The 18,974-nt window shown below is 39.4% G+C and overlaps 1 protein-coding gene across 2 annotated transcripts; it reads left to right on the top strand.

Annotated features, from left to right (window-relative positions):
• Positions 1-1,036: 1,036 nt before the first annotated feature.
• LOC115136026 (cytotoxic and regulatory T-cell molecule-like) lies at positions 1,037-11,804 on the top strand. 2 transcript variants are annotated; one of them, XM_029671358.2, is made up of 10 exons: positions 1,037-1,108; positions 3,204-3,239; positions 3,602-3,754; positions 4,579-4,698; positions 5,987-6,148; positions 6,510-6,692; positions 7,165-7,245; positions 10,106-10,255; positions 10,563-10,646; positions 10,919-11,804. In XM_029671358.2, exons 1-10 carry the CDS (start codon positions 1,063-1,065, stop codon positions 11,080-11,082), a joined length of 1,179 nt encoding a protein of 392 aa, XP_029527218.1. In that variant the 5' UTR covers positions 1,037-1,062; the 3' UTR covers positions 11,083-11,804. The 2 variants fall into 2 exon arrangements, with proteins under 2 accessions (XP_029527218.1, XP_029527217.1); XM_029671357.2 differs by having other exon boundaries at positions 3,204-3,341.
• Positions 11,805-18,974: the final 7,170 nt, after the last annotated feature.

Genomic DNA, 18,974 nt, shown 5'->3' with positions numbered 1-18,974 from the left:
ATCTAGTCTTCTATGGTATTATGGTGGTCCGCAAACAAATGTTAGACGTGCATGCTACCACCTACAATAAATTAAAAAAGAAACAAACATTAAGAAAAACTCAACCCTCCTACCCAATCCTGTACTACTAAGAAAAGAAAAAAAGAGCCTTACTAACTTCTAATAAACCCATCCAAAAAATCCCTTACAACCCCCCATACAACCTCAATAACCATACACATGAATCTTTCCCTCTCTTTTACATTCCGGTACCTACAACAATACATCAACACATGCTTCACTGTTTCATCAACCATACACTGTACACAAACTATTCACATGCTTGCCAACCAGATGTAATGAGTTCAATGTCCTAGGCCCAACCGATCAAACACCACCTCTTCCTTCCTAATCTGACCTTTGAATTTTGGTCCACCAACCTTTCTTTGGAGGGCATATAAATGCCGGATCTTGGGCTCGTGGTCCCACCTCTTTTGCCACACATCTATAAAAATGTCTTTAATCTTACATCTGGCCTCACCTCTACCAAGTGGATCAATAATGCCAATTAAATCTAGTTTTAAAGCCATTTTGGCTACCTGGTCTACTATTTCATCCAGAGTGGGCTGGGATCCAGCAGACTCACACTACTACACCCAGTCTTTCGATGATTCACCATAATAACATTAATGCCTCCAACCCCGCATCTATTGGACAACGCCCAGACTGATATAGTATTATAAGTGAAATAGAATAGTAAACGCAGGGATCAGGCTGGTTCTACCAGGCTACAACATTGGTGCATGGTGATAACTTTCAAGAGATGTCATAAAGACAAGAAAATAGACATTCTTAATATTGTCAATTCATAATCCAATCAACATTGCTTTATTTTTCATTCCATGTGATCAACAACCTCTAAATCTATCACCCGAAATGCCTTTGAAAGTAAATGTATTCAGTGTTGCGTGGAAACCCCATGAATTTTGCTGTGATGTCATGGAAGGCCCCTTGCTGTAGTGTATAAAGGCACCTCAGAGAGGAAGTGGCTCTGATAGTCCACATCTGAATCTGACAGTCAAGATGCCACTAAAGCTGCAGCTTTGCTTCCTAGTCTTGTTTGTAAGGGGTGAGTAGGCTACTTCACTGAAAGTAATTGTGTCAGAGACAATTAGGTACAAAGTACCCAGGCAGGGTACATGTAGGCCTATACAATACAGATTGACAGAGATATATGTTTTTGTTGTAAGATAACACAAATCAATATGTTTGCTGTATTTATATTTAGATATTTTTTAAATTGTAAATGTTTCCACAATCTTTGTCAGCATGTCAGATCAATTAAAATGGAACTGTTTTTTTTATTGATACTGGTGCTGTGACACATTTGGTTGTTTTCATGAGAATTGTGGAGGGGAATTGCTCTACTATAAGTGCATCTGAATGATGTTACCAATATATTGAGATAAATTAATGCTGTTATTAAAATGTACTCGGGTTGGAGAGAAATGTTGTATACAGGTGAATACTTAGAGAAACACAGAAAGCCACTGTTGACCACAGTGCCCTACCTTTGATTACACAATATCTTCCAAAAATGTTCAATAATCTGCCAATGTCATCAGTTTTTTATTTTCAGTGTCACATAGCGTATATACAATACTATTTTATAATCTGGGTGGTTCGAGGACTGAATGTTGATTTGCCTGAAAGCCGTGGTATATCAGACCGTATACCATGGGTATACTGTTCTAATTATGTTGGTAACCAGTTTATAATAGCAATAAGGCAACTCAGGGGCTTGTGGTATATGGCCAATACACCACTGCTAAGTGCTGTATCCAGGCACTCTGCGTTGCGTCGAGCAAAAGAACAGCCCTTAGCCGTGGTATATTGGCCATATATCATACCCCCTCGTGCCTTATTGATAGAGTATAGTACGATAACCATCTTGTGGTTTTTCTGGCAGTCTGACAAGTAGTGACAACACAAAAATAATAAACATGATCAAATGCTCTTTGGATTGTATCACAGTGAAAATGTGTACTACTTGTTGCCTTGTTTAAATATGTTGGCAAATGATTCTTTGCATCCCTGAATGTCATTTGGTGACTTTTTAATCATATAGCATGGTTTTTAAATTGATAACAAAAAGAGTCTAGTTATGCAGTATATTAGGAATTGGCAAAAAGACTCAGCACTGTAATACAAGCTCTGTGTTTATTATCACAATGTTTCAACCATTAAAGGTTGTCATCAGCTCTCATTGGGGTTCATATACTGTACCTCATTTAATATATGAATATTGAATTCAATCGTTGAAGACAGCTCTAATAATCACAGCGGTTTAATTCTAAATTACAGTAATTCCATGGATCACCATAGACCATCCCCATGGAATTTCTTTAATTTCTTTAATTTCAGTAGGTGCTATATAGCATTGCCCTATTATAAGGTTACATTATTTTAGCCCACACAATGTATGAAAACAGTTACCCTTCAAAACCTTTCAAGCCCACCAACACCAACGATGTCAATTTGCCACCACAGTTAATTGTTCCATATACAGAAGGCCTACCACTAGTCATCATAGCAGTAGCATAGGAAAAAGGAACACATGACGCTCACGTAGACAGTGTGACAAAAACCACATGCCCCTTGCTTTCGCTTTCACACCCCTCATGTGAATGGTGACTGACCACACTATGTTTGATTTCCTGTCAGTTGCAGTGTAGAAGGCTGTGTGAAAGTTGGCTGCATAATCTGTAGGCCTACGTGCAGTGTAGGGGCAAATGCACACCCCGCATGTTGTTTGTCACACCTCAAGCCCGACAATAGCAACTCAGTCTACTTCAGTTTCATCTGTGGCCCCCAGAGGCAGAGTCTGAGACCAAGGGCAGGCAGAGTGGTAGAATAGTGCTATGAGTCAGAGCTGTGAGAAATGAGGGGTCGGTATAAGGGTCTGTCAGGTCTTATCCAGATCATTTACACTGCCCACTTACTCATCATTCTACGACCCCTAAATCTCCTCTGCATGATTGCTTTTCAATACAGTCCATCCATAATCATATTATGTTAATGGAATACTGTAAGAAAGAGGAAAGTGCTGTTGAAAAGTAGGGTGAACATGTTTCATTATGTTCATGTTTCAATCATGTTGGAACATTCTATCCTGTCAATCAAAGTATGTCCTATACTAACTCATTTTGTATTTGCCATTGCAGGTTCCGTTGCAGTGCAACATATGACCGTGATGGAGGGTGAGACTCTAACTATTAAGTGTCACATTAGAAATGCTCACAGGAGCCACGTGGAATGGAAGAATCCTAACGGGCATGTGATGTTTTTCAATGACCATAAGGGTGAGGATATTATAATACCACATATAGACATTCATTTTATTTTATATACAGAAACGAAGCAGTATCTCCATTTGAATGTAGACTGGAAGCCCACTAAATGAGCAATACATGTTGACAGCTATATGGCTAGAATAATAATAGTTGTACATGATACAAGTAAAAATGTTTGTTCCTACTCATATTGTAACATCTTTGTTATGAACTAAAGTAGTTGAGTCATGATGTGACATGCATTCTCTCTTCCTTATCTTCACTAACAGCCCTGAGGGATAAGCGCTACAAGATAATCAACTTGTCCGAGTCCGATTTTTCAGTCAGTGTGTCTGATGTCACCTTCAAAGATGGAGGCCTCTACACATGTTTACATTACACAAAAGTGCCTGTAGTGAAGTCAGTTACCGTGACAGTTTTGGGTAAGTATGACATATTGTCATAGCATTGTTGTCTATAGTGATTAAGAAAGCACACAGCCTTTGTCTTTATTGAGTAGAATTGTCAACGCGAATGCCCCGCCCACTTGGGGATGTGTCTTTTTCAGCCATCTATTTCCTGTGTTTGAGGGGTTGCAAAATCCACTTGTCACCTAAATCTCACTGGATATTTATGCAAATGAGGCACATATAATTTTCTTTATTTTAACACAATATAAAATAAATACCTGATAACAATAGAAAATGTATATATGAGTGCATTCTAAGAAGAAGAAAAACATTTTACAAATTGAATACCTGAATTCCCAAAAATACCTGAACTCATTATTTGTCCGTGCCAGTAAAACATGTTATGTGCTATAATTCATTCAATACCTGATGGATTAAAAAATATATCTTCATCCATTGTCCAACTGTTGCATTTATGATAATTGTTTATAAAACCTTTTAACAATTTTGATGACCGTTGCTAGTATAATATTCGGTAACACTTTATGTGGATAGTCCTATGTAAATGATTTGTACATGTTCGATAATTGTCAACAACATTTCAACTAATTATCCACTAACCCTTATCCTAACCATAACCTTAGTAAGCAGTTGCTTATAAACATAGTATGACCATCTCTAGATAATCTATCTAAATAAAGTGTGACCGAACATTCATATTGGATCAAATCAAATGTTATTGGTCACATACACATATTTAGCAGATGTCAGGTGGTAGAGTGCTTGCCCCATTCCCACTTCCAACTAATTCAGTTGAATCCCAAAATCATAACCTCACTCTTTTTGTCATTCTCAAGGTATGCCAAAATTGGAGATAACAGAACACAATGGAAAGACTACCATCAAATGTTCTGCAGTGGGAAATAGCCATCCTCCCAAAATGTCATGGCTTTTGGGGAGTGGGTTAGAAATTGATGGTAAGTCACCTTTATTCTAGATTCACTTAGTAGATTTCGTGGCAAGGGATTATGTTACGATCGAAATCTTCTGATTTTGGTACACTTACTATTTCTAGGGGTCCTAGGCCTAGCTAAAGGGTGTGTTTTGACTCCTGGTTGACCAGCCCAAGTGAGTTATGTTAAAAAATGGTGCATGGCCAACAAATAATAGTATATACAAAAAGGACAACAAAACAAAAACTAAATATTCAAATCAAAGGTTTACATGGCCACCAAACTCCAACAGCCTCACTGCTCTGCCAGTTGCCACACCCTGGTTGCCACACCTGTGCACAATCAACACTTAACAAGACTTCCTGGCAGAGCATAACCCCTGACACTATATTTGTGACAGAAGTGGAATGGCGGCCGTGGGGCTATCGGAAAGCACGGCCAGACGTGTAAGAGGTTAACGGTAGATTGAAGTGCAGAGACTTGCCTTTTCTGTCTGGAGGGGGCAGTGTAGCATTCTTCGCAAAATCAGGAACGTTTCAATTTCACACCAAGTGGGTTAACTCTATTGACACAATGCATAGGGTGTTTGCATTTCACACGAAGTGGGTTAACTCTATTGGCACAATGCATAGGGTGTTTGCATTTCACACCAGCGACCTTGGTTTGCTTCCCTGCCCCGCCCTGCCGTTCACTTAAAAGGGGGATACCTAGTCAGTTGTACAACTGAAAGCATTCAACTGAAATGTGTCTTTCGTATTTAACCCAACCCCTCTGAATCTGAGAAGTGCAGAGGGCTGCCTTAATTGACATTCATGTCTTCGGCGCCCAGGGTACAGTGGGTTAACTGCCTTGCTCAGGAGCAGAACGACAGATTTTTACCTTGTCAGCTCGGGGATTCGATCCAGCAGCCTTTCACTTACTGGCCTAATGTTCCGACCCTCCAGGCTACCTGGAGCCCCACTTACATTATTCAATATATTTAACCAATGATAACAACCACTTTAAGGGATTGTGGAAAATAAAAACACAAGACAAGTCAAAATGGAGTAGTAAGAGACTGAGGATGTTGTGATGATATATAACGAAGGGAAATGCCTCAAAACAGTTTAGACTTCCCCTGCGAAAACAAATCCCCCACACATTCCACTTTATCTCATCCAAAATAAAGGGAAGTGAAATGTCTGTATTCTCCCTGTAAAGGGCAGTGCAGGTCAGTATTATAAGAATAAGTATGATGGTTGTTGACGTTCTGTTACATATGACATTTTGACACTTTACCAAAAGTTAATTGAACCTTTCTCTTGTTATTTAGCTCAGCCTCAGTCCCAGTATCTTTTGGAAAAAAACACATATTCCTCCCTGGATATCTTGCATGTTCAGTCCCACAAGAGGAGAGTCACAGTGAAATGCATCGTTCGCCATCCAGCCTTACACAATTCTTCTCTGATGAATTTCGTAAAAATTGGACAGAATCGTAAGTCACGAGTTCATTGTTCACACTTTCAAGCTATGGGAGGTTGAATTTAGCAGGGTATAAAAAATGACAATACTATGACATAAAGCTCAGATGACCTCCTTGAAAGTAAGGTGGAAATATCCAACAAAGAATTTAAAATAACAGGTATAACTTTATTTAAAATGTAGTTCTGCTTGTAGTGTTCTATTTGAGGAACATTGAAAGGAAAGTGTGCACATTTGTGGTTTCACTGCACAGTCACACTGTGGGTACTTTCTCACTGGTTTAAAATTAGGCCATAAGAACTGTAGGGTCATGGCACACTAGGGTATCTTTACCACACAAACATCAATAACTGAAATTCCCTTCTATCGTATAGCCTCTGAGGAATCACACTCCACTTCGAGAACCTCTCATTGGCCAAGTACAGAAGGTCCAACAACAGTCTCCCGTTGGCCTGGTACACAGGTGTCAACAGAAAAACCAACAGCTACAGCCTTAGATTGGCCCAATACAAAGCGTTCACCAGCATCAACCCCTGACTCACAACTCAGCACTCACAGTAAGTAAGACATTTTATTAACAGCCATGTTGCCCTGAGGTTACATCTACAAATGTTTTGTGAGTTAGTTTTCAACATGTGAAAAGTTTGTGTTTGTGAAAAGTTTGAAAACTGCTTAGGTGCAAAACAAAGGCACTTTGTTCTCATACCATCAAGGATGTTTCCTGAAATGGAAGTGAATAGCAATATTAGCCATATAGGTCCTCAATTTAAACCAGAATTTCAGCTCATGCTTTTTTTGTGTTCATTTAAGGTACCTGGATTTTGCCATTTGTTGTTATATATATTGACTTAAATTACAACATTTTCATCTGTAGTACAATCAGTGAGTGAAAATGACTTGCACTGTACTGTAATATCAATACAATAAAATCACAAATCAACAACTAGAAGTCTATTTAGTTTGTAATGAATCAACAAATGCATTTCGTCATTGGAGTTATCAATGTCTGTTGAATATCTTCACCTCCAGGTCAGCCAGCCCACTCAGTGTTTGAAGCTACAGGGTACACACTTGCTAATGACAGCAGTAGCAACTCAACCAGTACTACAGGTAAGAACGAGACTAACCATAGCTAGTATTGTATGGGAAGAAATTCACAGTATCATTGCCATCTAGTCTTACAAGTTATTCAGTGGGCTGCTTCTCCACCTAGTGGTGACTTTCCATCACTACAAATTATGGTTGAATGGTGGGAACCGTGACCGAGATTTACCCGGATTTACGGGCCAAAACTACTCCCTTTTCCCCGGGATAAATAACTGTGAGAAACAGGTAAATTATGATAAATGATTTATATGAACAGCATGGCGTGAAAGGGAACTGCTAAATTACATGCGATATCTAAATCTGGCTTCTCTATGCCCTCTGCATGATGAATCAAGGCTCAGGGTGGGGACAGACAGACAGACCACTTTTTGTCTTGTGACCGGGAGGCCTACATTTAGCCTACAGCATAGCCTATGCTACAGTAATATAAAGACCGAATGCGGTCTATTTTTACTCATCTGGCTTTTGGGGTCACCTTGTTTTTAATTGTAAAGATCGTTTAAAAAACTATTGCAGCTGCAGAGTTTTAAAAAAAACTATCACTTGAATATCGTTGCTTTAAATCACCTGTGCTCCACTGGCCTCCTTAAAAAACGCTCCTTAGCTCTTAGAGTCCCATGGAGGAAAGCTAGACTATTATTAAAAATAAAGAACAGAAATACGTTATTTACAAAAAGTATTCAGACTCGGAATTGTGCATCCTGTTTACGTTGATCCTCCTTGACGTTTCTACAACTTGATTGGTGTTCACCTGTGGTAAATTCAATTGATTGGACATGATTTGGAAAGGCACACACATAAGATCCCACAGTTGACAGTGCATGTCAGAGCAAAAACCAAGCCATGAGGTCGAAGGAATTGTCTGTAGAGCTCCAAGACAGGATTGTGTAGAGGCACAGATCTGGGGAATGGTACCAAAACATTTCTGCAGCATTGAAGGTCCCCAAGAACACAGTGGTCTCCATCATTCTCCATCATTTTTTATTATTTTTATTTTACCCCCAACTTTGTGGTATCCAATTGTTAGTAGTTACTATCTTGTCTCATCGCTACAACACCCGTGCGGGCTCGGGAGAGACGAAGGTCGAAAGTCATGTGTCCTCCGGAACACAACCCAAACAAGCCGCACTGCTTCTTAACACAGCGCGCATCTAACCCGGAAGCCAGCCGCACCGATGTGTCAGAGGAAACACAGTGCACCTGGTGACCTGGTTAGCGTGCACTGCGCCCGGCCCGCCACAGGAGTCGCTGGTGTGTGATGAGACAAGGATTTCCCTTCCGGCCAAACCCTCCCTAACCCGGATGACGCTAGGCCAATTGCTCGAGGGAAAGGATCGAGGGAAAGATGAGTGGAGCAAAGTACAGAGATCCTTAATGAAAACCTGCTCCAGAGTGTTAAGGACCTCAGACTGGAGCGAAGGTTCACCTTCCAACAGGACAACAACCCTAAGCACACAGCCAAGTCAACGCAGGAGTGGCTTTAGGACAAGTCTCTGAATGTCTTTGAGTGGCCCAGCCAGAGCCCGGACATGAACCCGTTCGAACTTCTCTGGAGAGACCTGAAAATAGCTGTCCATCAAACCTGACAGAGCTTGAGAGGTTTCGCAGAGAAGAATGGGAGAACCTCCCCAAATACTAGTGTGCCAAGCTTGTAGCGTCACACCCAGGAAGACTTGAGGCTGTAATCACAGCCAAAGTAAAGGATCTGAATACTTATGTTAATGTGATATTTCAGTTTTTTTTTAAATACATTTTCAAACATTTATAAAATCCAGTTTTTGCTTTGTTATTATGGGGTATTATGTGTAGATTAATGAGGGAAATAAACTATTTAATCCGTTTTAGAATAACGCTGTAATGTAACAAAATGTGGAAAAAGTAAAGGGGTCTGAATACTTTCCCGAATGCACTGTATTCGTCAGCCAACTAATTATACAAATAGGCCCAATTATATTTCAAAATTAACATCAAATTCGCTAGCCTATACTTGTAACTTTGTAGACCGCATTTGCTGCACCCGAATCGCAGGTTCTCTTCTGCTTTATCATGGTTTGAACGATGTGCATAATTGCAGTCCATATATTACAATATAATAGCCTACAATATATTACAGTAATAGAATTCACAATCAAAAAGATTAGTCTGCTGGAGCTAGTTTAATTTATTTAACCAAGAGAGCATATAGCTAGCTACATCTATGGACTTTTATGTTTTTTATGTCGTGCGTAATGTGCAATAGACTATATCATATATGTATTGGATAACGGCACAATCATTTGGGCTTTTTTAGGCTTCGGCTCATTAAATGTCGTTACTGTAGGGCTCATAAAATGTATTTAATATACGGCTCAGGTAGCATCAGGTTTGAATTTTCATACTGATCAAAGCTCTAATCAAATCCAGACATTTTTATTTGCTTTAAATTGCTTTTGAATGACACTTCCTGTTTTGGCGGGAAAAGCGATTTATTCTCGGGATGGAACATTTGTAAAAATACCTGAAAAATATTCAGATGTCCATCAAAGCAGTATCCAATAGTATAATCAATTGAAAAACGATTGTTTTATCCACAAATACACTCCATATCCTCTAGAAAAAGGTGACTGTAGGTACTGTCTGGAATAGCTGTATGATGCATTCATCATACAGCTATTCCAGACAGTACCTACAGTCACCTTTTTCTAGAGGATATGGAGTGTATTTGTGGATAAAACAATAGGATTCAGGTAAGACGGTCTTACTATTTTTCCGAAGTGCATACAGATCTGGTTAAGTGTGTCATGTTTAGGGGCTGTGTAAGCCAGATTTGGATATAAGGCTACAGTAGAAGAGGCTAAAGTTGCACTGGTGGTCTCATTCACAGGAATCTTCGATGAGACGGAGAGGCAGAGAGGAAATGGAAGCAGTGCGCCGTTGCTCATCTTCCTCGTGACGTGCCTCATCCTTGGTCTGCTGGTGGTCGTTGCATTCTTTGTAATCAAGCTGAGGAGGGCTCACATACTCTGGAAGAAAGGTAACTAGAGACCAGCACACCTCTCGGCTCTCACTGTTTAGGATCTTCTCATGACTTTGCATGTTTGGTCATCTTTGGTTTATGGCAGTTGTGCACAACTAGTCCTCAACTGGAATTTCACTCAGTTGGGTTTCCTTTCTTCTTTCTTGGATCAGTTGATATTAACCAAACATGGTTTTTCAGGTCTAGATCAGAAAGAACAAAAAACAGTGAATAACCTGCAGCCCTCAAGGACTTGGGTTGCCACTAAATCTTAAACTTTTCACAAGTAATTACTCAGAAATTATCATAGTTTTGATCATTACAGAAAATGAAGACTCTGATCAATCTGTGGAGAGCAGTAGATCAAAATCAAGCAATGAAGAGAAACAATCCAGAAGAAGGGGAAATGGTAATATTTTACATCCTACATAGTCTGATTTCTGTGACATGCCATATGAAGAAAGAAAATCAACCAATGAAAGAACACAATGACAAAAAGCACAATTATAAGACCTATCCCACAATTCAACGTCTATTCCACGTTGATTCAACTTAATTTAATTGAAATTATGTGGAAACAACTTTGATTCAACCAGTGTGTGCCCAGTAGGGTGTCTAATATATGCTAAAATGTAGGACATTTTATGTTCCACATGATTTAAAAAATGCCTGTTTTTCTAGGACTTTTTAACATTGGATTCACAAAGTATGTCGTTGAGGAACCAATGGCAACAGAGACGACAACAACAACAAGCACCAAAACAGAAGAGGCTCCTGAAATTCAAGTCATCCCACAAACAGATGGAGCAACCCTAAGCCCTCAGATCAAGGAGACGGAACTGTAAAAAATGTTTTAATATTGGGAATTCACATAGAGAATTGAAATCATAAGCACCTAAAATGTGACAAAAAATATATTTTTTATTTTAATATTGTTTTGAAACATGTAACGTTACTGTGATACAGTGGATAATTATGTGTATACACAGGCTCATAAGCTGCTATTATGTATGATATATATTTTTAAATCCAAGTTTATTTTTATACTGAAATAAAATAAAAATATACAACATAGGTATGGATTATTCTGTGGAAGTATTCCCCCACCTTGTTTATAGTGTGTATTCTCGTGTGTATTTATTTTATTCTACGGTGTACTTTTATATTACTTAGTACAACTGCATTGTTGAGCTTGTAAGCAAGCATTTCACTGTACTGTTTACACCTGCTGCATCCTGCACGTGTAACAACTGAACTCTGTGTCACGACTTCCGCTGAAGTCGGGTCCTCTCGTTGTTCGGGCGGCGCTCGGAGGTCTTCAAGCCATCATCGATCCACTTTTCATTTTCCATGTGTTTTGTCTTGTTTTTCCTCACACCTGGTTTCAGTTCCCTCAATTACTTGTTGTGTACTTAACCCTCTGTTCCCCCATGTCTTTGTGTGGGATTGTTTATTGTAGTGCTTGTGCACGTTTCCTGTGAGTGCACGACGGGTTATTTTTGTGCCCATGTATCTTGTTATTCTGGATGCCGTTGGTTTTGCTAAATAAATCTCTGGTTATCACCCAGTTCTGCTCTCCTGCACCCGACTTCTCTGCCGCCAATTACGCACCCCGCTACACTCTGATTTGATTTTCAGTAATTGTATCTACACTATCTTTGTTTGGGTGATTTCTCAATTGGCCTACATACCTTTGAATAACAAATACCATGAACTGTTCTGCTAGTTGAATGCTGGGCTAGAACAAAGTGTGCATACTTCTGGGGGTCTCCTAAGATAATTAGTGTGATGCCCTGTTAACATCGTGACGTATTTCATTATGCCGTACGTTTATCCTCATGAAAACTCATTCCGCTACTGGACAGAGAGCATAGGGAGGACAAGATGGATCCAAGACAAGATGGAGGAGAGTTTTCATATGTCATATCTTTCTGGAATGGCCCTTTTAAGAAATATTAATGGAAAATATTTGGTCTCTATCACAGAAATGTCTTTAAACTAATATGATTAAAGAAGTTTCATATAAATTAATCCACAAGTGCTACCCCTACTAAACATTATCTTTAAATGTTTTAAAAATAAATTCATGTTTCTTGTACCTTCTGTAATTAACAACCGGAGACCAGCATCCCTGTGGGTTGGGGGAAAGTGTTAATGTTTTGTACACTCAGTGTAGCAAAGAATATGCAAAGCCTTTCTTCGTAATCAACCTCATTCTTATTTTAGCTAAATTCCATTTTGAGTGAAACTTCTGTTTATTATTTTTGAGAATAAAGTTCAACAATATTTAAACACCTTCTCATAACAAAAAATAAATCAAAATGCTGTATTACCTTCTGTTGTTTGTAATATTTGTATACTCCGTTGTATACACTTAGTTTTTTCTATATTGTACAGCGCATTAGGAAAGAATTCAGACCCGTTGACTTTTTCCACATTTTGTTACTTATTCTAAAATGGAATAAATAGTTTTTTCCCCTCATCAATCAACACACAATACCCAATAAGGATAAAGCAAAAACAGGTTTTAGTTTTTTTTGCAAATGTATTAAGAAACTGAAAATTGAAACATAGCATTTACATAACTATTCAGAGCCTTTACTCAGTACTTTGTTGAAGCAGCTTTGGCAGCGATTACAACCTCTAGTCTTCTTGGAAATGACGCTACAAGCTTGGCACACCTGTATTTGGGGAGTTTCTCCCATTCTTCTCTGCAGATCCTCACAAGCTCTGTAAGGTTGGAAGGGGAGCGTTGCTGCACAGCTATTTTCAGCTCTCTCCAGAGATGTTCGATCGGGTTCAAATCCGGGCTCTGGCTGGGCCACTCAAGGACATTCAGAGACTTGTCTCGAAGCCACTCCTGCGTTGTCATGGCTGTGTGCTTAGGGTCGTTGTTCTGTTGGAAGGTGAACCTTCACCCCAGTCTGAGGTCCTAAGTGTTCTGGAGCAGGTTTTCATCAAGGAGCGCTCTGTACTTTGCTCCATTCATCTTTGCCTCAATCCTGACTAGTCTCCCAGTCCCTGCCGCTGAAAAACATCCCTGCAACATGATGCTGCTACCACCATGCTTCATCGTAGGGATGATGCTAGGTTTCCTCCAGATGTTTTGCATTCAGGCCAAAGCGTTCAATGTTGGTTTCATCAGACCAGAGTCTTGTTTCTCATGGTCTGAGAGTCTTTAGGTGGCTTTTGGCAAACTCCAAGTGGGCTGTCATGTGCCTTTTACTGAGGGGCTTCTGTCTGGCCACTCTACCATAAAGACCTGATTGGTGGAGTGCTGCAGAGATGGTTGTCCTTCTGGAAGGTTCTCCCATGTCCACAGAGAAACGCTGGAGCTCTGTCAGAGTGACCAAGGCCTTAACCCCTGATTAAGGCCTTAACCCCGGTGGAACCTTATATATACAGGTGTGTGCCTTTCCAAATCATGTCTGTATCACGTCTGTATCGCATCCGGCCGTGATTGGGAGTTCCATAGGGCGGTGCACAATTGGAGCAGCGTCATCCGGGTTTGGCCGGGGTAGGCCGTCATTATAAATAAGAATTTGTTTTTAACTGACTTGCCTAGTTAAATAAAGGCAAAATAAAAAATAAACATGTCCAGTCAATTGAATTTACCACAGGTGGACTCCAATCAAGTTGTATTTGTATTTATTATGGATACAAGGCAGCAGCTACTCTTCCTGGGGTCCAAACACATTTTAGCACTTACATTACATATAAAACAAAAGATAAAATAGTACATCATAACATTATTACACCACTACAATACAAAATGTACAATACAAAAGGTATAATACCACCATGCAACAATATTACAATGTATGCATGTGTCTGTACCTTTTATGTGAGCCTCTTCACAGTCCCTGCTGTGAAGAGACAAAAGTTGTATTTTTACTGTTTCTTTTCAATCCGATTCTACTGCTTGCATCAGTTACCTGATGTTGAATAGAGTTCTATGTAATACTATGCACCTCCGATAGTCTATTCTGGACTTGGGGATTGTGAAGAGACCTCTGGTGGCATGTCTTGTGGGGCATATATGGATGTCCAAGCTGTGTGCTAGTAGTTTACACAGACAACTCGGTACATTGAACTTATCAACACTTCTTACAAAAACAAGTAGTGATGAAGTCAATCTCTCTTCCACTTTGAGCCAAGAGAGATTGACATGCATATCATTAATTTTATCTTTTTGTGCACTTTTAAGGGACAGCCGTGCTGCCCTTTTCTGAGCCAATTGTAATGTTCCTAAGTCCCTCTTTGTGGCACCTGACCACACTACTGAACAGTAGTCTAGGTGCAACAAAACTACGGCCTGTAGGACCTGCCTTGTTGATAGTTAAGTTGGCAGAGCAGCGCTTTATTGTGGACAGACTTCCCCCAATCTTAGCTAATGTTGCATCAATATATTTGAATATGACAGTTTACAATCCAGGGTTACTCCAAGAAGTTTAGGCACCTCAACTTGCTCAATTTCCACATACATAGACACATAGACACATTTTGAGTAAAGCCAGTGGAATGTTGTTAGTAAAGATTGAAAAGGGTAAGGAATGTAAACAGCTACCCTGGGGAATTCCTGATTCTACCTGGATTATGTTGGAGAAGCTTCCATTAAAAAACACCCTCTGTCTTGTTAGACAAGTAACTCTTTATCCACAATATAGCAGGAGGTGTAAAGCCATGACACATATGTTTTTCTAGCAGCAGATTATGATCTATAATGTCAAACGCTTGAGAAGCAGACACCTCACAAGTCCTCAATTTGCAGCTTCATTAAATAGTACCCACAAAACACCAGTCTCAACGTCAACAGTGAAAAAGCAATTCCGGGATGCTGGCCTTCATCTGTCCAGTATCTGTGTTATTTTGCCCATCTTAATATTTTATTTTTATTGCCAGTCTGAGATATGTTTTTTTCTTTGCAACTCTACCTAGAAGGCCAGCATCCCGGAGTTTCCTCTTCACTGCTGACGTTGAGACTGGTGTTTTGAAGTTACTATTTAATGAAGTTGCCAGTTGAGGACTTGTGAGGCATCTGTTTCTCAAACTAGACACTAATGTACTTGCCCTCTTGCTCAGTTGTCCACCGGGGCATCCCAATCCTCTTTCTATTCTGGTTAGAGCCTGTTTGCGCTGTTCTGTGAAGGGAGTAGTACACAGCGTTGTACAAGATCTTCAGTTTCTTTGCATTTTCTCGCATGGAATAGACTTCATTTCTCAGAACAAGAATAGACGGACGAGTTTCAGATGAAAGTTCTTTGTTTCTGGCCATTTTGAGCCTGTAATCGAACCCACAAATGCTGATACTCCAGCTACTCAACTAGTCTAAAGGCGGCCAGTTTTATTGCTTCTTTATTCAGAACAGTTTTACGCTGCGCTAACTTAATTGCAAAAGGGTTTTCTAATGATCAATTAGCCTTTTAAAATTATAAACCTGGAATAGCTAACACAACGTGCCATTGGAACACAGGAGTGATGGTTGCTGATAATGCGCTCTGCAACACATGTAGATATTCCTTTTTTTTTTTTTTAATCAGCTGTTTCTAGCTACAATAGTCATTTACAACATTAACAATGTCTACACTGTATTTCTGATCAATTTGATGTTATTTTAATGGACAAAAAGGATCTTTCAAAAACAAGGACATTTCTAAATGACCCCAAACTTTTGAAAGGTAGTTATGTACATTGAAAGTCCAGGCGGTCCACATTGTCCTGGAATAAAGCAAAGTAAACCGCTTCTGTAGCATTGAAAAAAATCAATTTGAGACTGCCGAGCTAGCTAGGTTACAGGCTAGCTAGGCTAGCTGGGCTTCAGTGTCTCTACTTGACGGGGCATTTTCAACTTGAGAATTACACGGCTATCAAAACTCTCAGGCCAAGGTAAGTCAACACATAATTAATTTTAATGTTTGTCAAATTCACAATGTGAAGAATTAATGGTAGTGTAGAGTTTTGTAACTCAGTTTTCAAACAGTCTTCTCAAACCGTTGTGCTCATCTGAAACATCTCAAGGATGATCAATGGAAAAAGGATGCACCTGTAACAGTTTTCTTCCTGGGAAGGAGAGGACCAAAATGCAGCGTGGTTATTTATAAACATCTTTAATGAAAGATGAAACCGTGAACACAATACAAAATAAGAAACCGTGGAAAACCCGAAACAGTCCTAACTGGTGCAAAACACAGAGACAGGAACAATCACCCACAAAATATTCAAAGAATATGGCTGCCTAAATATGGTTCCCAATCAGAGACAACGATAAACACCTGCCTCTGATTGAGAACCACTCTAGGCAACCATAGACTTACCTAGAATACTACACTGAACACAACCCCATCAATCTACAAAACCCCTAGACAAGACAAACACATAATCACCCATGTCACACCCTGGCCTAACCACAATAATAAAGAAAACACAGAATACTAAGGCGTGACAGCACCTGAGCTCAATTTCGAGTCTCATAGCAAAGGGTCTTAATACTTATGTAAATAAGGTATTTCAGTTTTTTATTTGTAATACATTTGCAAAAATGTCTAAAAACCTGTTTTTGCTTTGTCACTATGGGGTATTGTGTGTAGGATGATGTGGACATTTTTTTTATTTAACCAATTTTAGAAAAAGGCTGTAACGTAACAACATGTGGAAAAAGTCAAGGGTTCTGAATACTTTCCGAATGCACTGTATATTTTGAATTGCTATGCAATTAAAAATACCAAATATAAAAATATATATAAATGACAGTGAGAATTTTTTAAATAAAATGTAGAAAAAGTACCTAGTCTTTCGTCAGGGATTGCATTTATTTTGGGAGATTGTAAAATATGACCTTTTCATTCAAGACAGGAGAAACATATGGTTTCAGTCAATAATAAAACATGTTTTTTTTTTTTTCCTCAACTTGTTTTCTAGCAAGTCAAGCTATCTTACAGTGCAGCTAACTAGCTAAAAGCTTGGCTATACTGTAGCTAGCGACCTCCACCTAATAATTATCATCAAAACAAACATCATTACCATCAGAGCCCCAGAGCCTGTGTAGAGTTCTGAGTACATTTGACTAAGTGAAGGAGTACATTGACTTTTGTTTTGTTTTTGAGAATATTATGAGTATTTTTTTCTCCGTTAAAGTATCTCGGTTTTTACGCCATCCAATCGGTGGCAGCAATACACATTTTCGGATGTAGTCCACCAAGAAGAAGGAGAAGAAGAAGGTTTTCTCTTGCCCCGTCACCAGTTGGGAAAGAGGATGGAACTAGGTGAAACTGGGCCGACATACTGCAAATGTTCTTATCGATGAAACATCTGATCTCAATACAGTTTTCCGTTCTCAAAACTATACATCTGTTACGAACACAGTGCACTCTATGTTTTATAAACTTGATGCTTTGTCAAAGTTTTATAAAATGGCGTTGTCTAGAAGGAGTGCAAGGTCTAATTGTTTGTGCACAAGTGCATTTCACAGACAAGGTGTTTCCTAACGGAAATATGCAAATACATGCTGTGCTTGGCATTGCCCACCTCCATGCTTGTTCTGCCCACTATGCTTAATTTGCTCCCACTGTAAATGACACAGTTGAACTATCTTGGGTTAATTATAATTATCTTTGCTTATGGTTAATGTTGCTGTGTTCATGTGCTAGTCGGAACTCAGAAATTGTCAACTTGTTAACTGGTTGAATGTGTATACCTACAACCAGTAGCTTGCTGAAAATGTCAGAGTTCCGACGAGCACCTGAACGCGGCATATGAACGAGGCATGACAGAAATATGGTTGTGAGGTATGGGGTCAGCTCACCATCCAAGAATTCACAAAATGTGCCAAACACCAAATAGAGACTCTGCATGAAGAATTCTGAAAAAACATCCTCTGTGTACAACGTAAAACACCAAATAATGCATGCTGAGCAGAATTAGGCCGATATCTGCTAATTATCAAAACCCAGAAAAGATCAGTTAAATTCTACAACCATCTAAAAGGAAGCGATTCCCGAACCTTCCATAGCAAAGCCATCGCCTACAGAGAGGTTAATTTAGAGAAGAGTCCCCAAAGCAAGCTGGTCCTGGGGCTCTGTTCACAACAGACCCCACAGAGCCCCAGGACAGCAACACAATTAGACCCAACCAAATCATGAGAAAATAAAAAGATCATTACTGTCACGCCCTGGTCTTAGTATTTTGTGTTTTCTTTATTATTTTGGTCAGGCCAGGGTGTGACATGGGTTATTTATGTGGTGTGTTTTGTCTAGGGTTTTTTGCCATTGCCTTGCCATTGAGAGGCCGCTGTAGGCAGACCTTAAGCAATAATTGTGCAAATGTACAAAACATCACGAATCACGACGTGGCCTTATCTCCAAAACTGAAAATATTTCGAAGCCGAAACTTGGTGAGCGTAGGTTTGGCATAATGGGCAGTTGGCCCCGAACAAGATGGCGTCTAGGCCTCAACGGTTTTTGAGTTATGGCCATTTTTCTGGGAGTAAAGGTCCAAAATGAAAATAGAGCAATAATTTTTCTGCTTCACGTCAAAGTCAAGGAGCCTCCGGTGTCAATAAAAAAAGAACCAGCCATTTATCTATCGTCATTTAAGAGAAATCATACAATGTCAAATTGGTGATGTTCAAAAATCGTTTTTTTTTTAAAAACAGTTACAGATCCAGTTGCAGAGTGTGCTGCGGAGCTCTGTGAGATTTCTGTGATTTTCTGAAATAACACACACTCACTAAACCCTCCGT

This window comes from Oncorhynchus nerka, linkage group LG10 (genome assembly GCF_034236695.1).
Source record: "Oncorhynchus nerka isolate Pitt River linkage group LG10, Oner_Uvic_2.0, whole genome shotgun sequence".
Lineage (NCBI taxonomy): Eukaryota > Metazoa > Chordata > Actinopteri > Salmoniformes > Salmonidae > Oncorhynchus > Oncorhynchus nerka.
Note: the sequence above shows the minus strand (reverse complement) of the source record. Positions and strands in the feature narration are given on the sequence as shown.